The sequence below is a fragment of the Atractosteus spatula genome, chromosome 14 (genome assembly GCF_055471065.1).
Source record: "Atractosteus spatula isolate fAtrSpa1 chromosome 14, fAtrSpa1.hap1, whole genome shotgun sequence".
Lineage (NCBI taxonomy): Eukaryota > Metazoa > Chordata > Actinopteri > Semionotiformes > Lepisosteidae > Atractosteus > Atractosteus spatula.
This window is the reverse complement of record NC_142719.1, coordinates 33,635,842-33,661,761: the sequence shown is the minus strand read 5'-3', so window position 1 is coordinate 33,661,761 and position 25,920 is coordinate 33,635,842. Positions and strand designations below refer to the sequence as shown.

The window sequence follows — 25,920 nt, the reverse complement described above, 5'->3', positions numbered from 1 at the left end:
GCAGGTCCACCACAATGGTACTGACAGGACAAACACAAGTCTGGAAGTTGGAAAACACTGTCAATTTACACCTACATTTCCAACTGGTGTCAAACATTTGGTGGCAACACAATGCTCTTAAGAATAATTTTATTTTTGGTACCTATTTTCCCTCTCTGTCATCAAGCTACTGTTTATGAACTGAGTGATGACAGCATGTCAGTGTTCAAGTATACTCAAAATATCTTGCTATTAGAAATTACTGATGTTAAAATTGGTGTTTTTTCAGATTCATTTCTTTTTAGAATACTAAATGCATCTTGAGGTTAAATTTTGTCAGCTGAAACCTCACCGGAGTGTCCCCCTGCTTCCTTCCTACATGATTTTATAACGAAAGTGATAACACTTTCACCCTCAAGTAATATGAAGCTGCCATTATTTTTAAAAGTAATTCTCAGGATGCCCCAATCTAAATGTAGCCCAGAGGGTCTCCCTTGTGCTCTGAAAGAAAAATGTTGATATAATTCATTTGAGGGCAATTTTGTTAGAGTGTAAGTTGATCTTGTAGGCTTCCTTGTTGATTTCCCTTTTCTGTCTCTGTGATGTTCAGGAATATTTTTCCTGACAGGTAACATAAGGCACTGTCAAAAACAGGCTATATTTTTGTATCAGGCTCACATAAAAGAAGAGTAAATGAAACCCTCTGACTGAATATAGTATCTTACTTTGTGAGTGGAAAGAGTGTCACGTTTTTTTAATGACAATTACAAAGATGAAACAGACGTTTATCTTCAATTTCAATTTCTGGAAACAGATACTTTAATTCTTTTTGGACTATTACAAGGGACCACTCATTATACTGTGTCAGAAATATTTTTTTTTATTCCAACAAACCTTCTCCTTCTCCTTCTGTTTACAGCAGGCAGAGATGAATGAAGGATAAAACAAAGGCATAATGCAGCACTACATCAAAAGAGTCTTAGATTGACTTGGTGGGCTGATATTCTGTCACTCCCAGTGTCTGAGATCTCCTCAGTCATGGTGAGTCATCCAGTCAAGAATTGCACTCCACTCAGTAATATCTAGCGTCACATCTGAGCTTCAGTTTCCTCTGAAACAGTGGAAATGACAAGCACAAGCTTTTACAAACACATTGCAGAGCTAGTAGAGACATCTGCCATGGCACTCCAACAGCACCAGCACAGTTCCTGTGAGCTAATCCTTTGATCTCCTAAACACCATAGAGTAAGAGGGGGCACACTGAAGCACATAAACATGCTGATTAGAGTTTCCACACTTTTTAAGTAAGCCAGAGCTTTCTCAGCTCTCTACGTGCCAAAAGGTGCAAATTACCCATTCTCGTCCAATAACAATTAAAAGTCAGTCAGCAGATGTGGTTGTAGTCTAATTAAAGCCTTGAAAGGCCTGCCAGTATTTAGATGCTGATTAATTTATTTCCTAATTTCTTTTTTTATTAAATGTTTATTTCAAAACACATAATCCATTAAAGTATACACACACAAAGGCTTTAAGTAGTATAAGCCTATATCAAGAGCTTCACTAAACCTTTGATCTCAATGACACTTAGAGCTTTGAATGCATGGTTGATGCTTCTGTAACCTTCAACAGGGCACATTGAGTCCTGTATTATGAGGAATGACGCTTTTCCACATAAATGAGAAAACACCAGCTGAGGCTATCAGAGTAAGTCAATGATATTTCATATAATATCAGCTTTCTGCACACCGCGTTAACTGAAAACAAGCACTGTACAGAACTAGTACAAAGTCTTTTGTTAATTGATTAATTTAATTCAAGCTCTATTATTACCCCCTGAGGGAAATTTGTTTTATGGCAGGATCCAATACAACAATACAACAAAAAAGACAAAAAAAAAGCTCAGAAATGCAGATTAAAGCTTGTCGACTGAGTTAGGAGATTTTCTACAAAACTGTTATTCCAATCACCATTACATAATATAAGAAGGAGACCTGGTGCTATTATACTGCACTTCCAAAATGCAACAGCTAACACAAATAAAATTAATTATAAGAATTACTGTACGTACCAACAACAAGCCTAACGTAAGGGAAACTGAGCATTGACATTATGTTCACAAACAATATCTCCAGCAGAAAACACTGCACTGCTTCCTTTAGCCAAAGTTCATTTGTTCGATTACGTGGTAGGATAACTACAAGAATATTTTTGACATTCCTTACACTAAGATGAGAACAGCAAATATATTCAGTGACGTTCCCACCCATAGCAACAAAAATGTTAAAGGGATGATTCTAACATTACTGAAGCTATCTGTTTTCAACAAGATACACTGCAAAAAGTTTTATTTAAATTCAAGCACTTCCTGCCTTTTTTAAAATGTTATAAAATTACTTAAGCTTTTTCGTAGTTTCAGAAAAAGCAGTGCTCTTTAACAGAGAGAGAGAGGATGAAGTTTAACTGGAGATTGCAATGGACAGAGCAGGAAAGCTAATGTACGTTCCAGTAGTATGGGTGTAGGGGAGGCTGTTTGAGCTGTCTTTCACAAAGCTCATCAAAATGAAATGCAGAGTACAATAAACTGCAAAGGACGGCAGAAGTAGAATGTTCAAAAGGGTAGTCACAACAAATGTTCAGTAGGAATTGAGATGTGGAGACATCCTGGGCAAAAGCTTCTCCTATGGGAATTTCTGCCTTTTTGCATCACATTCTTGCCTCCCAAGATTTGTTCTGTGCAAGCAATAAAATTCAACAAGTTAGGCTAAGTACACATGTGCAGATTTACCTCTTTGGACCTTAAGACAAACTCTGTTACTGGATATTTGCAGTTCAAATGTTTGAGTAGTTCTTTTTGAAAATTAGACATTGCCAGAATCTCCTAAGGTCAGCATATCCGCTTTAGCCACAGAATCTGTGAGAGCCTGAGGAAGAATTACAGCACAGCACAAAAAAAAATGTGCGGAAAAACAGAACAAAACAAAAGGAAGAACATACCGTTGTATTTGTATTTTAAAAAATGATGTCGTCCTGGGTGTAGGAAGCCACATAAAGGAAAATGAAAAAAAAAAGTAAAAAATAAAACTCCACACAAAAGTAGAAAATAGATATTTAAGTTAACAAAGCACCACCAAGAAATCAAACATTAATTTGAATTAAATGAAAAATAAAATACTGCACAAATTGTAAGGAAACCTTTGTAATACTTAGGGAGGGAAAAAAGCCACCCACTATATTTTTTAATATCTTCTGTAATGATTTTCTATTAGTACTGTAGTCCTTCAGTTTATTCAATTTGCTATCCTAGTTTTCTGAAATTTCCTTCTTACATTTAAATTAATTGGATTTTTTTTCTTTCAAATTGTCAGGGATTAGGATGTCAGTACAAGTAATACAAATCTGGTAAAAACTCAGATTAGGGCTTGTAAAACATATTAAGACACAGCAAGATGGATTATGTAAAGTAAGCATTAGTAGAGTGTCATAAAGTCAGTAGTAGCTCACCTCTCCTCATGGTTAACTGCATGTTGATAACAAATGCATAGATAAACACACTGGTCATGTTTTATTCAGTGTTAGTAGCTTGTTTTATCAAGTGTCATTTGCCACCCTTGAACTAAAGTGTTACCAATAATTACAGGTGTGATGGAAAACTTGCCGGTGAAACCATACCTTTTGAGCAGTCAGTCCCATGAAATCCTGGGAAACAGTGACAGACCCCAGAAACACATTCCCCATTGCCATGACAATTCCTGGGACACTCCTGCACAGAGTCTTCAAAACAAGAGAAAACAATTACTGCAGGGACAAGTACAATAACGCCTACTTAAATTAAACCAGTCCTCAATAATACTTTTATTGCATATGGGCAACAAAATAGACATGATTAAGTGAACCAAGGAACTTAAAATAAAATATGCTTCTGAAGATGTACTACAGCTAGTTTCAATATAGTTTTTGCAGCTGACACAGTACCTAACAGACTTCTTCATTATAAGCTTGAGCATACTGCCATTGCAGAATAATTCTTACACTAATTCACAGAGCAATATTTCACAAGTAAAATATATATAGTATCAGTACTGCTTTTCTCAGAGTAGTCTTTATGTAATGGTAATGGGTTACCTGGCTAGTCAGAAAAAAAGGGAGTGACATTTCTGTTTCTGCTTTTAAAGACTGCTTTTCTGACCTCCATCACCACTCCACATCACAAAACAGTTATTTCTGGTGAGCCGCTATTTAGATTTTATGCTGATTTTTAATACCAGACTACGTCAGGCCCATTTTGTTCTTTTCTTTCAGTTGAGCTGAAAGATTGATTATAATGCTGCTTAAAATGATTTTCTAAGTTTGAAACACCATCTTAATAAACTTGTTGCCATCCTCATTTCAACCAACGGGATTGTCACATAGCAGATTATATTATTATTATTATTATTATTATTTATTTTTAAGTGAGTCTAGAGGAAAGGTTGCCTTTTCAGGCGGCAACTAAGAGACAAAGTGAGCGAAGACAGAGGAGAAGTGGTAGAGGACAGGAGTGTGAGTAAGTTGGAGGAGAATGTGACGTGACAGTGTGTCAGAAAAGGCTGCCGTTCAGTACAGTCCCCACCTTGCCATCTGTAGTGCTGCTAATTACATGTACTGTGTCTGATTACCTCAAATCATCCTCCCCAGCATCAATGCAAACAGCCCCCAATTCATCACACTATTGAGTGCCCACATCACACCCCTACCTACAGTTCCAGATATTACAAGTCGGTTCTTCACCTCGCTTTAACTTTATTATTATTTCAAACTAGCAATTGTGAATTTAATTAGATTATCTGAGCTTTAGTGAGGGAGAGGGTAGGATGACTAAATGAGAATGTGAAACTGCTGACAAAAAGAATCAATGAAGTGTGACTGCAAATGTCAAAATCATGAACCAAGGTATATATTTTTTTAGAAACATCGAGATGAATTTATTCATGTTATCATTTAATTAATCATTCTATCATTAAAGAAAGCAAAAAAAAAAATGCTGTTCTCTTTTTGACTAATATGGTAGTAACAGCTTTAATGTGAAATACAAAACATATCTCATTCTGCAGAACAAATAGAAGTGACAAGACCCTATTTAACTTTTAAAATATCTGGAACCTTTAATTGATTTTTTTGTAAAGACAAATCTAAACAAAAGCCTTGAAATGCACTATTGAAGAAGTAATGACATGATTATTAACATTACAGTAATAACTCACCTCTATTTACACCCAATTAAGAACCTCATCATTTTTGTGTCAGCTTTCTTTCTATTATTTCTGTCAGTTTAACAAAGGCTGTCATCACCCTATTATTATTGTTGTATTAAAATTAATGACTTTGTGACATTTAATTATATAAGAGAAGTATTACAACTTTAAAAGTAGGCCATTCGACAATTAATCTGCATAAGGTTAGATGGAAAGGTTATGGATATACCAGAATATAATTTGGTATGCTTAAGCATAAATAGGGAATATGCAAGCAGATAGGACTCATAAATTGGATAACTCTCAAGACAATAAATTTATTATCCATGTTGTTGCTAACAGTATTTTGAGCCTTGGTGTGATGGATTTATGGTCTGTAAGGTCTCAAATCCCATAACTCAGCCATTATACCACCTTGAAGTCTAATTTTATAAGATCCCAGAAGCACAGCAAGGCCTTGTTCATACAAGACAAAGGAAAACTGGGTTGTATCTGGAAGTTGGCTTGATGGATAAGGAAAGTAGAAGTTTATCCTCAAAGATATTAAAGAATCCAAGGCTCATTTTTTCAAGACTATTATTTTAGCCCTGATATTATGGATAAATCAAGTCAAAACTGATTAAATCTGGCAATTCTAGTGTCCATTTATGTCAATCAAAATTAAAAATCTTTTCTACCAAACTGTTCCTTGAATAGTGGCACACTGGCATAAAATTGCTAACTACTAGGCACAATAGTTGAATCTAAGTGTATGACTCAGTATTTTAGCTGAAGCTACATAGTAAAATACTTTAGGGTCCTGATTATGATTACAGATGGTATGAAAGTGTAAGTTGGTCTGATAAGTTCATTATCATTAGAATTATTAATTAATAATATTAAACCCATGAACTGCTCAATAACTTTACAATTTACCAATCTGTAAAGAACATTGAAATGTACAGTAGCAGTCCTTCAGAGAAAAACTGCTATATTAAGTTTACTATTTGTATTGCTATATTTAAAGGATTTTTAACTTGGTGCAGTGTGAAGACAATCTGCAATCAGGAAAGACTTAAGCAATTTTCTCTCTTCTGGTGAATTACATACCTACACTGAACATCCCATTGATAGACTAGTGATCTCAAGCAACCATTACTGGCAAATGATACTGCACTGCAAGATATTTCATTGCCTCTTTGTATTTTTTTTTTAAATTAAAGCTCTGAAACAGCAAATTATATTTAAATGACCCTTAACCTGTTGACTGCTGACAAAATGAAAGTCTCTCCACCTATGATAGGTGTTGTTTTGAAAAGACAAATTACTTAACCATCACTGGATATACAGACTTTATGTATGCATATATTGCTATTTATGATGTAAAATAATATGAATAGGTACACAGGCATACATGTAAATGGAACAAGCATAAGTGAAACTACTATGCTCATCTACACTTTATGGAATAGCTCTTGCAAACTTAAATGTTGTCAAAGATTATGCTTTGCTGCGCAGAGCTGAGCTGCTTACACAGGCATGCCAAAGTGCATAAAGTATTAGGGCTGTCAACTGCTCATTCAATTTGACAACTGAGCACTAACGCTTAAAGAAAAAAAATCACAAACTGTGTGGAGAGGGAAAGGATTAAACCATGTTTTTTCCTTTTTTTAACCTTAGACCCTGTCTTTGAGATCTTTGTTTTTAATCTGCATGATTGATTTTGTGTCTGCTATTTTTTTGTTCTTTTATACCGAAACCAATAACTTTAATCTCTCTACAAGCGTCCTAGAAGAGAAAAACAAATCTGAGATTTGAACTGAAGATTACAGATTCAAAGTTGTGTAAAAACAGAACAGCTTTTTTTTCAGAATCCTGTGATGACATGTTTACTTAAATTAGCATGCAGAGTTTTACATGGGTAAAAAACTCACTGGTAATCAAATCCTTTTATGAAGAAAATGAACAGTGACTAATTTTTGCCACATTGTCATTATTATTGTTGTTTTCAAAATAAGTGTTTTCTTTCTTAATAATGGGTACCATCTTAGCAGAATCAATCCTATGTGGTAGCTCTTACCTTAATTATCACAATATCTATCCTTTTTCTTTAAGTTACAATGCTTTTGTCCTTGACTTTTATTTTTAACCCTTAGTAAATAAAATCAAGCTTAAAGTTTAAATGATTTGCTTTGGAAAATAACAGCTTCATTTCCTTCTTCTTTCTCTTTGATCAAGCTCAGGTTGCTGTTTGTAAGGATTAGCTAATTTTACCATTCGAAAAGACAATGTCAACAGTTGAGTACAGATAAAAGTATTAAAAAGAGCCTTATTTTTCCCTGTTGTTACAGGGAAAAATACTACAATCAATCATCATTATGTCTTTTTGCCCTTACGTGATGATTCACCCTTTGCAAATAACGAAAACTTTATACATTTCTGTGTCAACCATAAATACAGGTATTTATTAAAGGTAATTGAACATTTTCCAACATATAACCCACTTTCTAAGATGAAAATGGACAGGTATGAAAAATGGTACTGTATATCTCATAGTTCTAATATGTGTTAGTTACAGTAGGTGATATACCAACAGAAACATTTCTGCTTTTATATAGGTGGCCTCACTTCTGTGCATGAGAGATGTTAAGCTTCATGCATATGAGCTTTGAATGATATTAAATTACTCGATAATACATCAAAATGGTGAAACAGCAATTCTTCTTGAGGTCAGTTTTCATAATGCGTTTTTGGTTTTAGTCTCCTTGCAGGAAAACACTAAAGAAAATGCCTGTTGCTTTTAAAGTGTGACCAATATACCTACAGTACAGAGAGTAGCAGAGACCTTACCTAGGATAGCAGTGCTAAAGGAGACTGATTCCTTGTCTTTGCCATCGTTGTAGAAGGCGAGGTGCCAGGTGCCAGGGTCCAGGTACTGCACAAACACAGCCTCGTTGAGAACTACTGTCTGGATGCTGCGACGCTCTCGAGGGGACTCCACAACGCTCCACTTCTCCTTCCCATCCAGGCGTTCCATATAGTCATACTGCCCACACAATCGACAAACCGGGAGCCATTATTCTGCATTTATCTGACCCTAAGCCACATACAAGTCACAGAGTGAAACGCCAATTCACGTTAGATAATTCGATGCCTTTACACCATTAATTTAGCTGGGTTCTGTTTCGTGACAGAAATGGTTTTTGGAAAATTTGCCCACGATGCTTTGTGAGAGTGACATCAGAAGAATAGACTCGACAACTCAGTTCAATCTCATCTAGTGATTCCTTTTGCAATGGGGAAAAAGAAGACTGAACTTTCCACAGAAGTAAATGGCTTTCACCAATTTTAATAATGGATTGATAATTCAATATTTATCTACACTGGAATTAAAAAGAAAAAAAAAACTTTTTAAAACAATAGTTTTTGGGAGATGCTTTCAGAGTGTAAGAGAAAAGTTGGACAGGCTGCAAAGTAGAATTCTTCAATATTCAAGATTGATGGCTGAATAGAACCATAAGGACCATGAAGTGCAAGCTGGCTTTTATTTTAGTCTAAATATTTGAACATGACTTTCAAAGTACAGTAGTTCCTCTGCATTCTGTGAACTGATTTTTTTGCTCTTTGAATCTGCCTTTGACCAATACCTTAAAAACAAACTTTCCCTGTGCTCTTGTATTGTATGCTCAGGCATGAAACAAAGCTTAGATGTACAGTTCAACCATATATAACATCACAAATTCACAACAGAAAATCTTCACCATTTTTTGCAGTAGCTATGGTCTTTGTTCTAGTGTAGCCCTTTACTCTGCCTTGACTTGACAAGCACAGTTCTAGCTGGTCTGCTTGGCTGTACACTTAGTACACTTAGTCAACTCCACTTGGTTCAAAAAACAGCTGCCAGCAGCTTTATAGGTACAAAGTGTCTCGATATCATCATTCCACTCATCCAGCAGGGGACCTTGACTTCAAGGTCTCCTTGGCAATCTTAGAAGTTCACCAGACTCTCAAGCTGCACTCAAGCTAAAAAAGACAACTCGATCCCCAGCTGTTTGCTACAGATACAGTGATTGGAAAAAGACAGGGAAGGAAAGAGAGATTTCTGTTTGTCTTGGACAATATTATGGTGTTGTACCATTAGAAATGGGCAATAAAAGCCAACTTTTACTGAAGGTGTGTTAACTTTCTGAAAGTAATATGTAACATACTGTAGCTAGCCTGACATATACAGTAGAGTATATAGCTTGAAGAGTTATAACTATATAATAATTGTATCATAATGTCCACAACTATCCTGTTAAGTAACTGTAGATTACAGTTATCTGGAGCAATGACTGCAGCATGTTAATTGGGCTTTATTTAACCTGGGCATGTGAGGGTGGCAATCCTTTGCGGATGTAGACTCCGAAAAGAGCGTCTTTTCCCAGGGAGATGTTGAATTTAAGGAACTGAGGTTGGTCCAGGTGCAGCAATGACCTCCAAAAGACTCCTGGAGGAACTTCCTGAGTCACTCGACGCCCCACTTCCAGATTGCCTGTGTCAATACTGCTGTTGCGAACAGTCCAGGGACCTGCAAGCCAAGGAGTACAAAGTCACCTAACAACCCGGATAAATCAAAGACAACAATACTGATTTTCACATGAAGAGCGTAGCAGGAAAAATGTGAAATGTTGGATCTACAAAACGCATTCTGTTTTCATTACACAGATGTGAAACACTATCACAAAGCCCACAAACCATGGAATCATAAAATATTAGAAAACTGAAAAGCAGAAGTTTCAGTGTTCTCTGCTTTAGAGCACTAAAAGATGTCAGAGTTCCAAGACAGGTTTAACCAGAATTATATGCAGCAAAAATGAGTAAATGATGCTTTTATTCCATTTTCAGCTTCATTTTACACACTTGCTTTTCTACTAAAGCAATAGCAAAAATAGTTATTTCACAATGCACCTTTCAAATTATACTTCAAAATGCTGTACATCGAAAACAAGCTACAGACTACATAATGTACATAACATGAAATATAAATCTTAGAAAATGCTATTTTAAAGAGGTTTCAAATGTGGATTTAAAAGAAATAAAGGAAACACAGTGATACATTTGGAAGGAAATTGTCTATGTCCTATGTCTTCTCATAGGATACCACAGAATATCAGAATCAGTGGATTAAAGGTTACAGTTATAAACAAATACAGGTTCAGACACACAGATACATTCAAAATAAAAATAATTAAAATTTTAATTGGAAGCCTTGTAATAAAACAGGAGTAATACAGAGACTTGAAGGAGACTAAAGAGTTAAATTTTGAACATACTGCAACTTGTTTAAGTTATTCTTAATCACCAAATGCAAACATTATTACAACAAGCAGGAGATGAGACAAGAGACAGTGACTCAATCTGTTTATACACATTTCTTGTACTATAAAAAATTGTACTTGCTAACCTTTTCTTGTTTAGAACTGTCAACCTGGGTATGTGTATAATTATACTGTAATTGACATTTTTTATTTCACTTCATGAAATAATTTATTTTGGGTAAGATTATGGTAATCAATGTTAATGAAAAAAGAGAACCATTAAACCAAAGGTAAATTGCGGTCTTTGTAATTGCTGAAAAAAGATACCTTTATTTAAAAACATGTACTGTATGCGTGCTAAACCTAACTTCACAAGCACTGCCATACCAAACACCTACTGGCATTCTCATAGTTTTCTCAAAGGTTTTGAAAAACATAGTAGCTGAACAATTCTTGACTCAGTTGTAGGACCACTAGTTTTGGCTGCAAGCCTAAACATTGATCAGAAATTTCTTTGCTAAAGAAAACGCTCTCACAGGATAAAAGTAGTGTAGCTTTAGTTGGTTTAAATAAGATTTGTCTCTTGAAAATATTGGCTTTTAATATCCACAGCAGACATGACTCTTATGTGAACAACAGAAATAAACAATATACAATACTACAATATTGTGTTGTTCTTGAGGAAAGAAGATGGGAGCCTGTCATGAATCAGTACTGGACCCTCTGCTCTTCACTCTCTTATGTTAATGACCTGCCAGAGGTGTGTCCAAGGCTAAAACATCTGATATTGTTTCACAAATAAGTCAGCGTTATTATTGTAAGTGCTCTCATTAAATCACCAAATATAAATTACATCACATGGAAACGAATGAACAAAAATCCCCAAAATCCTTCAAACCCTAATACTGTGCTGGAGTCAAAACCCTTTGCTTTACATAGATACTTATTTAAAAAAACAACACATTTAAGCAAAACATTTTTCAGTATATTTTACTGGAAAAAAGAAAAAAAACTGCACAGTGTCAGATTCGTACAATGACTGCGTGTAAGAATTTTTCATTCATCTATACAAATAAGAATGACCAATAATAAGCAAAGTAGCTAACAAAAAAAGCTTACAGTCCCTTGAGGGATAACATTACAAAGCATGTGTATCCTTAAGCTGCTAATGCCATTCTTGACTTGTATTATGCAGAGACTACAGAATTATCACTATTGAACAGTAATTGTTTAGGACTGTGGAAAGCATACAATACAATAATGCAGACTGCCTGAACTGCCGCCCTCCCCAATTCCCATAAGCACTAAACTCTGCTGATATGGTGGATTACAAACAAAAGAAAGAGACAAATACTCCACAGAGATCTCTTTGTAGAGGCTCCATGAGGTAAAAACTTCTGACTGCAATTCTCCTGTTTGGTTTTCCGCAACATTAATCACTGGTTCTGTTGTTGCAGAGCTGAGGTATGATGAAGAATGAAGTGTCTATCTTCCTCTAATATATACAGTAAAGAACATAAAAGGAATCAAAATATTAATTAGAGCCGGCTGTTTTAATTTTGTTTCTAGACAAAAATGACTGTGCCTTGTCAACAATTAAAATATTAGAGACGTGTTTTTTGAACCACTAATTTTTAGAAAATAATAATGCAATTCTTGAATTAGGGGCATGTGATGGCAAACTATTATTTACCCTCTACATTAGTATCTTATTTATATTATAGCATATTATTCACAATGCATTATATTTTTCAAAGTCTCCAGTGCCAAGCCTATTCAATTTAAATGTTTTTCAATTTGTACTTTTTTGTTCTGTTGCTGAGAAGGATTTTTTAAATGATTAAAACCAATTATTGTCAACTTATATATAGAGAAAGCTGAATATCAATTAATGGTCCACAACGGGGTATAAAAGTCAAACCTAATCACTAATTCTAATTTAAAAATAAATTAATAAACACATTTGTAAGCAATGCATCTCAGCATCACCCCAGGGCTAATCAAGGCTAAGCTTTAAAAAGTATAATCTTTTATTAAATTAATTTAGACTACTGCTGATAGCATCAGCTAATTGAATTAAAGCAGAAGATGGGAATTACAAAAGAGGTAATTTCTACAATTAGAATTAAAAGAAAAATTGCACCAGTATCTTTGTGGAGAGTTAATAACAAAGGAAATACATCAGCACTTGCCTATTTTGCAAAAAGCAGAAATGCTCTCCATTCTGGAATTGTTGGGATGTTGTCTTGTTCACCTCACTCACCAATCAAAACCAAACCTCAACATTTTAAAATCTTAAATGTTTTAGACATCTTAAAATAGGAAATTTAACCCTATTCCCAAGTAATAATCTGCCGCTCCTTTTCAACTCTACACCAAACAGATTAATCAGCTCAAAAAGACATGCTCTCGAAACTTGCACAACTTGCAAGTTCAGCAAAGTGTCATGCCAGGATCTCGGTGGAATTTCTAACTGAAGAGAAACAGCCTGTCTAGTTAAAACAAACAGCAGAGGGAAAACCTGAATTTAGGACTACTGTCTCTTAACAATAGTTCAGTTTGTAAAATAATATATGTGCTCCTAAAACCAGGGGCTTATTCCATTCATCCAGAAATGCTCTAAATTTAAATTCATACACAAAATGGAATTGAAATTATTCTCACCATGAACATTAATGTGCATTTTTTCGTGGGCTGTGAGACACATTTTAATTGTACAACTGAGCTAAAATTGACCACCCCCTCTCAAAATTCAGAAATTAATTTTAATTAAGCAGAGACAGGATGTTTTGTCCATTCGGTTGTACTGTATCCATAGAATAATAAATCCGTGTATGATTCTAATGTGATTTCTGCCACTATTATCAAGCTAATAAAATATAGATGCATGTTTTAGTACTCCCCAGCATTCCACATGCGACTGAAGACAATAAAAAGTTTCATTTTTTCTTTGTTTTCCCATTAACAACCCTAATGGGCCAAACCTAGCTGGGGACTATGCAGTCTTGATTAAGAAACAGTGAGGAAACAACTGAAGGTTTCTGGATATGAAATTAATAACGTCTGAAACAGCAGCTGTGCAAAATCCCACAGCTCGACAGCTGTGTCTCCTGGTAAAGAATATGTGTGATCAGTTTCTATTGATTACAGGGGATTTAGACCAGCAATTAAAAAATAATGTCTAGAACTTCGCTTATATATATTTTTTGCAAAGAAATATACTGTTCATTATTGTCAACATTTAAAATGTTTATTCAACTAAATTCATACTAAATCAACTGCACCTTAATTTTTAATTTTATATACCAAACCCCTTTATCTCCAATGCAAAATTAAAGATTTTCAAAATGACAGCTCTTAAAGATTACTGTGCCCTGCCTATCCATCTGGTTGAAACCAATACAGGCATTTTTTTTCACAGGTGGGTCAATCTTATTCAAATTAGAAGTGGCATATGAGCTATCTAACTACCAGATTAGTAAAGTATCAAACCTTGAAATTTTAGACACCTGTGCCACAGTCAATTGTATCCAGAACCATTTCACACCTATTTTTTAGATTTATTCTTTTTTTTTCCACAGCATTTAAGTGTTGTTACATGAAGAACATAATGCATTTCGAAAAGTACTAGTAATGCCAATATTAAAAGCTCCTGAAACACTTTTTCATGGCATTTATATTTTTAATTAACATATTTTATTTGTATTGTATTTACAGTACTGTATATTTACATTTTAGTACAGCAATACTTTTACAACATATATTTTCATACAGTCCATCATAGATGTACATTTAGGAAGATGTTTCAGGTAACGTTCTGTCCACTTTTCTCAGAAATTGAAGTTGGAACACATCAAGAATTGCTGGTGACAGAGTATGAATTCAGAAACTGCTCTAGCTATTTTGGTATTGAGATTGATGATGAGATTTAAGATATGCAATAAATATCTGACCAGCTCAATTTTTTTTTAAAAGCTCTAATGAAAAATATTAATCAACAGTGATTTTTAAATTGAGGTTGTGGCACAGATTATATACAGTACAGTTTTGGGAACTGACAGGTGAGCAAACCCACAATATTGTATGAAACTATCAGTTTAAACCTGTGGAGAAACTAGATTTTTCTCTCAGACATCAGATCTCCAGGGCTTTCAGAAATGTGTTGCGACGTTCATTTTTCTGCCAGAAGTGTCTGCCGGATGTTATTGGAATAGGTGTCCGCTCACAAAAACAAAAAAAAAATAAAATAAAATCTACCAAAATAAAATCTTGGCTCTGCATTTTGTGAAAGTGCGAACACTATGGAAGTCTATTGAATGAAGAAGTGGTTGTGTTTGCTGGCATTTTTTAAAATGCACAGGAGGAGCAACACAAAGCTCACCCTTGGAAGACCTTGCAAATGAGAACACCTCAGGATCAGGTTTTATTTCTCCTGGGCTACTGTAGAAAAATGATGCAGGTACAGTTTTTGTGCCTACAGTTCAGTCTACCACTACCTGTCACACAAGGTTTGTGCTGGGGGGGTCTTTTCTCCATATGGCAGCAGACTTCTTATTATTTACACAAGCTGTATAAAGATGTATGGAGTGCTAATCCACACAAATTCTCATTAATCAATACAGTTCAATTTTACAGCAACAGTGTACCATTTTTAGAATAAATATAAGAAGTCCCACATCCAAATAATACAAAATGTATTCACCTTCAGATACACAATTTAAATATGTTGCTTCAATCTAATTTAGTTCTGAACTGAACATTTTTACTATTGAATAAGATAAGACTTTGAGGGCCCTGATTCAAGTATTCACAATCCTTGTGGGTATTGACAATGTTAAGCTGTAAATATCTTCAGAATCCACAGAAAAACATGAACTAGAGAGCAGAAATGGGAACCAGGCAGAAGTGTGTGTAAAACGAAGAATAAGAGGCACTTCTCTGCACAAAGAGAATGTGGAAGTATGGAACAACTCAACTGTTGAAGCAAGTATCATGGCTTTTTTAATAAATGAGTGGATAAAATTGAATGATGGGCTGACTGGTCTCTTCTCATTTGTAACCTCTCTTCTGGAACTATGGGTACAATTACCTTAGTAAGCTGTCATGGCAGAAATCCACTGGAGCAATGAACCCTTTGACGCTTCAAGCATACAAAGCCTCTTAATCTAATGTGGCATTAAAATTGTGCTGATTTCAGGATAAAAAACAGAAACAAACGCTGAGCGGTTCAAAAAGAAGGAGCAGTGCTGGAAAGCAACAATGGGATATCTGAAGCATACCTCAGAGCTTTCCTTCCTAAAATCTGAATGCCTGAAACACAACCCTAGATGGAAACGTTCAAGGTGATCAAGACATGGAGCTGAGGATGACTGGGGAAAAACACAGGACAGCGCTGTGCCTCAATGTAGTTGCAAGAATGAAAATGACGAAAGGGGCAGAGAAGGATGCAAAAACACTGCAGGATCTGAGCCTCATCATCATTACCTCTGCCTCCAGATGGCACTGTTGCTACATCACTGTTGCCTGGTAACCCTGTGCTCAATCCGTTGTTGATCACATGACCATCAGCCGGCTGCAGCTGCCAGTTCAGTCCTAGCAGGTTCATGGCTTAAGAGAAAATAAAAACACACAACAATTACTACTGTACTTTCAAATCGGAATCTGTCAGCACAGAGCAGAACACCAGACACTGTTTATCCAATTATGCCACCTCCACAGGGACTTATTGCTATTCCAGATATTTTATTATATCTTCTTCAAGTACTTCAATTTAATAAGGCAAAAGAAAATGTGTATCAATTAGTAGGCACAACTGTCTGAAACATTGACGCCCAGGAATCAATTGGTATTTAGTATGGCATTTCAATGGTTGGGCCTTGAAAAAGTACTTCTTTAAAAAATATATTCTAACAACAAATCACCAGACCTCAAGAGATTATTAGAAATTACCAAAAGTTATACCCAGCACACAACAAAATAATGAAATGTTTCTGCTTCTTCCCATAGCAGAGAAATAAATGGCAAGAGAAGAAATTGTTTGAATACATTTATATATATAATACTCTGAATTATGTAAAGAAAGGAATTGCTTACAGGTAAAACCCCAAACTAATAGATTCCAATCTGAAACAAATTCATTCTCTTTCATGTAATTCATGTAAGATATAAACTGCAGTGTAGTCAATATTGTGTGAGCTGTAGTCCATACAATGTTTAATTTCAATTTAAAAAAATATAAATATAAATTAGCTTAATGTCTTAAAAGTCCTATCCAATATCTTTAAAATGCAATCAAAGGGACAAAATGTTCATAATATCCATCTATACTTCATAAACATATACTTGCCCCAAACACTATTCTACAAAATACAGTACACAGCACAAATCAAAGTTTTAGCTTAGCTTTCACTGAACAACGAACAATAATGTAGAATTTACTGTACAACAATGTTCTTTAAAAAACATTTAAAATGTTTTCTCTGAAAACACGGTTAACTCATTCCACTTTAGGTTGACTGAATATTTTCTGCAAATATTGTGCATTTTTTCTGAGCATATGGAGATAAAATGCACTTTGTTGACAGAAAAACACCCACAAAAAGGTAAAAAAGCTTTATAATTTAATCTTCCATCTTGAAGAATTTGCAGTTGCAGGACTGGTAACAGAATGTTTTATGAAAACACTAGCATTCTTCTTACTGAAATCTGTTTCAGTAAGTGACAGAAAAAAAAAGTTTATGCATTTGCACTGCAGAGCCTCCTGTCTTGGGTTAATCTCACTCCTGTTTTTTGAGTGACTTTAATTCTTTACTACTATTTATGGGACTGAAGATCTTGTTTTAGATACTGGATTATTTCATCACAAATATATGTCAAACCAAAGTCGGTAACAAGACTTCACTTATTTTGCTCAGTTGTGGTAAACGTTTTGTTAATTTTCACATGCTCATTTTTTTATGTATACTGTATATTTCACTGTATTTTCTGCATCCTTTGTTTGGGCAGGATTTCTAATTTCTGTTACCAATTAAACTATTTAGGTAGAAAACAAACTTGAAAAAATAATGTGATTGCATTGTTTGTGATTTATACTTGCATTCTGTACTAGAGCTTCTTATTTTCTCCGCTTTTCTAGTCAGCTTCCAGAATTTGGCTACAACAATTGTGTAATTGATAATCAGCAGGATCAACATAGCAATTAATGTACAGGAATGGAGCAAATTGGAAGGGCCACAAGTTGAGAAGCCCTGTTCTTTATATTTATCATTGTCCACACAGGTCTATTTTTGGTATATGTGTACCTTCTATATGTTCAAGTGTAGCTTAGCTGGTTTAGTAGAATTCAAGAGATTATACAGCTGGTTCGAAGACTCCTGTACCAAAGGTAGTAGCATAGGCTATGTGTATTTTGGTATTGATCCCGTACAGTATGTATCATCTTCCAGTTTAAGAAATCAGATATTGTTTCCACATTTACTTTATATAGAATACTAGATTTGAGTACTATATAACATTTTCAATCTTTGTATTTTTAATCCTTTTTAGATATGTAGTCATGTAATACAGTAGTATAATACAGTATGTAATAGTAGTTATACAATTACCACAAACCTATAGACGGACAGCAGTGGTACATTTATGCTTTCCACTCTACCACGGCCTGCATTTCTCTTTTTCAAAGACTAAAACAGGCAAAATCTTCTCCTTGAGATGCAGCCTCTGAGGAAACCAGTAACTTGTACTGTATGTTGCATTCTGTATGGTTCCCATCAGATGTCCATAGGGACTTGTGGATGCTAGGCTTAAGTGCTCTTGACGACACCAGCCTGATAGCATCAGACAAGGGCAGATGACTCACTTGCAGTGAAGACTCGGAGCTCCTCCTAATACATTCCGAGATCTCTAAAAGTATCAACTACTGTATGTAAATATTCAATACAAATAATTTGTCCCCCCAAAAAAAAACTTTTTTTTCTTTACAAACAGATATAACAATATACTTTGGATTCAGATACATGGAGGGAAAAGGTCCTTGTATAGATGGTTACCAAGGAAACTAGGTGGCTATTTCCTGTGAGTTTTATAAAATATTCAGTTGGAAAAAAGAGGTTACTCATTTGGCTTAGTCAGAAACAGGAAGTGTGCTGTACAAAATGATATTTTATTCAATTCAGAACAACTGAAGATGCAGAAGGAAGTTTGTAATGCTCAGGTTTCATTCTAATTACTTTATTTATGGAAACAGCAATAGTTATTGAATAAAGCTTTTCACGGGGTCAGGTTATTCAAAGGTGTTTCGCAGTTTACAAACCACCGAACAGATAACACATTGGTAAAAATGGACTTCTTTTAAACTAAATCTCTAATACACTTGAAAAAACATCACTACCAATACTTGATATAAACTATATTTGTTAGTATTTCTTCTTTTTTGTTTTATTTTTATTGCAGCAAACATTTTTGAATGTTATTATTTTTTGTGTTTCTGCACATTTAATAAATATATGCATTAACTTACCAAAAACTGCAATCAAAACTACAACAAAAAAGAGAAAATTGATTTTCAAAGATTATTAAGAGTAAATCAGATGAAGAAAAGTGTTATGTGGATCTAAGTGAATAATACTTTTCAATTGGACTTATGTAGTTCACTTCCATATGTAAAGAACTTCACAAATGCTGATGGAAATATATGTTTGTATCTGTTGCTGTGCTCAGCATATACTGTATAAAGTAAGATCACAGCTCAATTCTTACTGCAATTCCATCGCAGCATGTCTATATAAAAATGTCCACGAAGCAGTAATCGTAAAGTAACATTAAATTTGCTGTTAAGAATTTGCAGTTCATTTTAATACTTTTACCAGTATTTTCTTCATTATAAGCACATCATTTAGTTTCACTAAAATAGAAGTGATTAAGGTTGCTCCATGACATTGAAGCTCAGCCTGAATAAAGAAAAATATCACAACTGTATACTTAGGGATGAGCTTTTCTAATTTGTAATGAACTCTGCAGCAATTGAATGATACATTTTGTCAAATCTATTGCTTGGCTCTGAGGCCCTTAGCTATTTTAGCTAATAGCTATTAGCTATTTTACTATATTCTGACAATGCTTCCACCCAAGAGCCTCACAAGAGAATTCACTTCTAAACATGGGATCCTGAAATACAATACCAGCAGCTATTCTGTTACATTTCTTATCAATCAGCCTTCAGAAAGGTTCCAGATGATACTTTTTCGCTGAAATAATTAAAATTGCAAATAATGTCATAAACATATGCAATACCAAGAAATAAGGCAACAGTATGCAAAAGGATAAGTTACTGTACACAAAATGAAGTAAAATATGCACATGAAAAAAACTCCTCCTTTAATGACTTTTCATAGACTTTTCACCTTCACACAGCTACCTTATCATTCCGAAATCTCACTCCAGAAAATCAATTTTCTTTCTTGTCAAATTCTATCTCTCATCACCGGGCATCATTGAAATGCTGAAGAAAACAATTAAAAGAAGAAATGAATGAATTAAAAGAAGTCAAAAGCAGCATGTCCTTTTTTTTGCTTGGAGATGATCTTTAGTGATACAACTTAAAAGGTCAAAACTTTCTTCAGGATGTTTTAAGTTGTTGGAATGGTTTAAAAGCAGCCAAATACCCTATTAGTTTTGCGATATAATATTTTTCAAACAAGACATTTTAATGGCACTAATGCAGTTCTCTGTTCAAGAAAGAAATAGCTTATGAAAGGGCTATTCTTTGGTAGAGTATTCAAAGTATATCAGGTTTGTCAGCTTTTTCGTTTGATTATACAAAATGCATACAAAGAGTTGAACTGAGCATGTCTATGGCAGTCTTAGTGATTCCATGTCCTTAGTGAAGACGTACAGTGTACTAGCTTGCACAGGCTGCTTGATTGACTGGTGTGAGAATGTAGGTGCATGCCTAATTCTCATTGGCTGGCAATCAGTCACACTGCTGCTAGGGGATAGAGAGGCGGGATAGCCACTATCCTTTAAATAGCTGACAGCACAGCCTCAAGGGAGGTACTGCTAAAAGACAGAGACAGAGAAAAAGAGATTTTTCAGTTTGAGCTTTCACCCCACCTGTGTTCCAGCACTTTAGTATTTGTTTCATGTAATTAAGAAAGCACTGTGACTTTCTAAGACTCACACCCTTTCTTTCGTCTTGGGATTGCTTTTGCTTTCATCAAAGAGCATGTTCACATGCCTACATGTACTGTACATTCTCCACCACTTGTGACAGGCTTCACCACATCTGAGTCTCATCAATGGATGGAGGTCCCATTGTCAGTCATCAACCTAACTCCTTAGAGGTTTCACTGGAACTCTTTTTAAAGGCTAGAGGCAGCCCCATGAGGATCTAATTGACTGATTGCTCAACCTATAAGAACAGGGCATGTAACTAAATTCTCATACTGTTCAAGCAGCCTAAGGAAGGAAAGTTGTCAGCCCCTATAATGTTACAATTTCAGTTCCGCTAGTGAATTATATTTTCTTCTGTACCTAACCGGGGCTTGTAAGACAATTACAAAAGCTACAAAAATTGCAGTGTTAAGCAACTACAGTAAGTAATGTGCAAAAAGCCAAATGATAGCACTTCTATAGAAGCAGCAAATAAGCAGGACTCAGTTTACTTCTAACTTTCACTTAACTGAGCTACAGTTCACTCTCTTACTTGAAAAACCACAAGAAACAACATTATTGTGATTGATGATAATATGCACATCAAAATAAGTTTTTGAGTCAACATATTTGATTACAGTTCAGAACAAAATGGCTAAAGAAATGTTCTTTTCCTTAACTAATATAAACTAAAGTTCAGAGTGTACTATATATTTGTGAAACCCCAAATGCTAGACGAACTTAATTATGGCGTGAATAGAAACACATCAGAGAATTAAATGCCATTCCCCCCAGTCACTTAAGAACTGATTAGGTCAAAGAGGTGCTAATGCAATGCGGTCATTGCTTGTAAGGAATTGAAGGAAATACCTAGTGGAAACTTTAAGTTCTTTGCCTGACCTTGTCTAGGCGAGTGCTGCTTAGACAGCAAGTGAGACATTTAATTTGAAATGAAATAGGAACAGAATTTCTCATAAATAATTGAGATGTAGAAACATTACAGTTTTATAATAATACAATATTTTCCAACTTTTTTTTCTTGAAAGCTGTCTATAACTTCAATAGTTAGAAAAGAAATCGTAGCTCATTAACTTGTAGCCCCTGCAGTTTAATTTCTTACCCTCTACCGCCTGTGGTGTTTACATAGTCAGTGGGCATTTAAGATTGATGTTTCCTGGTTAGGGCGTGTGCAATTATCACCTCTTCTTAATTGAATCCTGGAGAAATTGGGAGGTGTTTTGACAGTGCTTTATGAAAATTATGAAACTAATTATCATTTACCAAAGAGCTACTGCAAATGCTTGCTACAAAGTAAAGGTTTTGTCATGCTATGATGATTGTTTACATGTGTTCATTATTGTACTGTATATGGTAACATGTCCTATTCTTTTTTTCCCTAAAAAGCAATAAACAAATTGAACACAAAAGGGTTTAAAAGTAAAAGTTTTTTATGGTGCGAGAGATTATCAACAGAGACTGGATAATCGGATTTTATGTAGAAAGAAAATTGAAAGATAGAGGATACTAAAGTGGAACAGATTAAAACAAATGGTAGCAGTTCAGTTTAAAGCTCCACTTAACATGTTAAGCCTTGTAAACTGAAATTTAGAAACCATTGAATAATTCTAGAAAAAAGTCATTATTATGCATACATTAAATGGTACAAAGTGAAGCTGGATAATTGGATTAATAACTTAGTTTTTAACATTATATTTATAGCTATTAAACCTATATGCTGACAGAATTCATAAAAGAGTCACAGTCTGCAACCAATACACTTAAATATTATGCTTTAATTAGTAGACCATGTTTAATGTACTGTACAATGAAGATTCAGTATCAGTGAACCTATGTAACATATATACTGTATTTTTGCAATCAGTAAGTTAATTGGTAGATAGAGTAGATGTCTCAGTAATGAAATAATTGCATTATCCCATGCTTCATGGAATATAATTAGGGAAGCTTTGTAAAATGTATTAAAATTGTTATCTTGCAGTGTTTCACCCATAAAAAGAGTGACTAGCAAAACTGTTTCAAATTAAGTTATATAAACTGCTGAAAGTAAAAAGGCAACAAAACTAAAAAATACTTAGACATTTGAACAACACACTCTTGAGTATGCTTTGTAATTACACTAAACATGTCAGTACTGTACTGCATATCCAGACTACTGAAAATCACTGTTTAACCCTGTGAGAGTAAATCGTTTTATAACCGACTACATTTAATATTAATATGATTAAATTAACTTCTGGAAATGGTTCAATTTTAGCAGGTTTCTTTACACATAAACAAAATAATGGGAATGAGTACAGAACTAATTGGGAGAAAAGATGTATAAAGCAGATGTATAAAGACCAGTGGCCATAATGCTCATGTGAACCCACTGGTTTTAATCTTAACAATTCCCTTTAAAATTAGTCTTTGAAAACATACTGTAACAGGGAAGAGTTATGTCACAAGTTATAATTTTGTCTCTTGCATATGTGGTATACATTTGGATATTAAATATATTATATGCACATTTTACATATATGTAAGGGCATAACCTCATGTAGGAAATACTGAAAAACCAAACAGAATATACAAACAAGTGATGGTGTCTCATCTTGGATACCTTTTTTTCCAGTAGAAGTCAAAAGTAAGCAGCAAAAAAAACAAAACTTTTTCTTCTTTTCCTGTAATTTTTCATATTCACAGGTATACAACAGAATCTGAGTATTTTTGGAATGCTGCAGCCTGCTGTTAGGAACATATTCAGCTGTTGGTATGATTCCCCTTAGGTATACAAAGTGTTTTGAGAGTGGAAAACCTGCAGCAGACTTCTGTTTGCATGTGAGTGTGAGCATGCACATCATCAATGGTTGTAATCACTCTATTACATAGCAATTTCCTTTTAAAAGTTAAAGATTACCTTGGACTGTGAGATTAATTAATAAAACTCTACCAACACTTATGGGAAGGCTTATGTTTCAAAGGATTCAATTTCAGAAGGTGTAAACATTAATACGTATACTTGATTCCAGTTCTTGCACACATTTATTATACTTTGTAATATTTACTGTACTTTTTCTTGCATATCTTTGCTTCCATGTTTTCCAAAAATATTTACCAATTAATTTCTTTCTAATGCATTTCCTTTTCTGCTACAAAAAAGATTTTATCTGTGGGTCTTTTTTGATTCTGTATTGACTGGGTGTTTTTGTTTAGGATTTTCTGTGGTTGGAAATGTATAAAATATTATAAAACATGGGGAGAATAGATCTGAATTTCACATGTTTGCCAGTTCCTGGAAAAATTCAGACCTTAACCTATTATACTAAATGACAATTGACTAAACGACCATAACTCCTACTTCAGTAGCACTTTATAGATAAAAGTATAGTGTACTTTGCAACAAAGCTACAGTTTACACAGGTTCTGCAAAACAAATTTGTCTGCTAGTCACAAGCTAGAGAAAGCACTGAAGATGTAACATTAAAAAGGCATCTCTGCTCAGTGTGCACTGCAATTTGTGCAGTTTGCAGAGCTCATTAGTAAACCTAAAATTAGTTAAAAGTGGAAATAACACCAGCAAATACAGAGAAATAGCCATTGACTCTTTAGCTGTGAGGGATCTGTTGTTGCCTTTTTAGTTTCTAGACTATTTTTTTACCAATACAAATTTTTATGTTTAAGAGACAAATTTAAGATAAAAATTGTCTGCTCATGTTATAGAAACAAAAGTGGTGGTAACTTAGGCTAAATCACTGAAAAAAGACATGTTTGTTTTGAATTCGGAAGCCATTTCGTCTGTCAGGTATTTCAAATACTGGGTAGGCAATCTTTTGTCCCCTTCTTAAATTATATAAAAGGGAGATTGGAGGCAAGAAATAAACTAATGAAAGTCAGCTTTAGAGTGTGGCATAATATCTAGACTAATTTTCATCAAAAACTGAATCATCAGAGGAAAATTCATTATGTTATCTACAATTTGAGCACATACGCCCTGTACCCCAACACATGCCAATTTTTAATTCCCAGACAGATCAAGGCAAGCACCAAATGTGCTGAGCCATATGGCCCTCTAAATACATTTGGGATAAGTACGTGGAGGTGAGGGTTAAATATCCTGCCATTAGACAATAGATGTTTAGTTTGAAAAACATATTAATTTAGAAGCTAAAATATACAATTTCACTTTGCAGTGCTGAAATATAGATTTATTGCACAGACACAATATATTTCACTGCGATTTCAAGGCACAATAATTTTGCCTTTAGTTGGTTTTCTAGGTGAACTACCATGCTGAGACTTATTTCTCTAACCCCCACTGACTGAATTAACTAAAATGGTGCCTTAAGGTAGTGAATGTGGCCCCATGTATTTTACACAACATAACTGTGATAGAAATACACCAGGCAAGACCATGCATAGCATTCCTCTAAGGATCTGCAAATGGAGTCAATTTTTCTGATGGAAAAAAATAAAACGATCAAGCACAGTTTTGATACTTTTTTTGATGAAATGCATGTTATTGTTGCAATGCTTTGTGATGAATGCCTTTCTTCAACAGAGGTTCTAGGTTTTATTTTTGACCATAATATTTCCTCGCCTTTAGCTTTAAAATGATCTCCTTAACCCTTCCAGAAAAGATGTGTATAATATCAGACACATAAAAGATGCATGAAATCAGACACTTTATATACAGCACACATGCACTTTATATATAATTCATATGCACTTTCATATAATACATATAGGCCTATACTCATAAATGTTGTTTTGTTCCTTATATATGTCAATGGTTTTGAAAAATTAGTTATATATCCATCAAAGGAGTTATAATTTCAATAAACTGACCCATTTTGAGCAACTAACAAATAAATTGCACCACTTAGCTGCACTGCGATTGCAGTTAACCAATCACAATTTCTGCGACTACTGTTTTTTACTTTTTATGTCTAAAAAAATTAAAAATGAAGAAATTTACTTATTCAGTGAAACCAACATGTTTATAAAAAAGTCATGTCAATTACTTTATCAGGGAAAATACTAACCCTCCTCATTTGCACAGTTTCTACAGAAAAAGGAGGTCCTATCAGGATCCCATTATATTTGTGAAATGGCTTTCCTATGACTTTCTATAAAATATCTGTAAAGAGGACATGATTATTTGAGTAAGAATGTCACTCATCCTGTATATCATGCTGCCACGCTTTTTACCAGTGCTGTTTGAATGTGAATGTGTGTAGTTAAAGTTAAAAATACATAGAAATGCATGGATGAACAGTACAAAC

At 34.5% G+C, this 25,920-nt stretch overlaps 1 protein-coding gene across 1 annotated transcript in view; it reads right to left on the bottom strand.

Moving 5' to 3' along the window:
* The window catches only part of LOC148821136 (teneurin-2-like), a 158,326-nt gene that overhangs the window by 69,145 nt on the left and 63,261 nt on the right, over positions 1 to 25,920 (bottom strand). Inside the window, 5 exon segments of the mRNA XM_088933428.1 lie at positions 3,649 to 3,750; positions 8,040 to 8,235; positions 9,554 to 9,785; positions 10,470 to 10,479; positions 15,974 to 16,096. Coding sequence (XP_088789554.1) covers positions 3,649 to 3,750; positions 8,040 to 8,235; positions 9,554 to 9,785; positions 10,470 to 10,479; positions 15,974 to 16,096 — 663 coding nt within the window.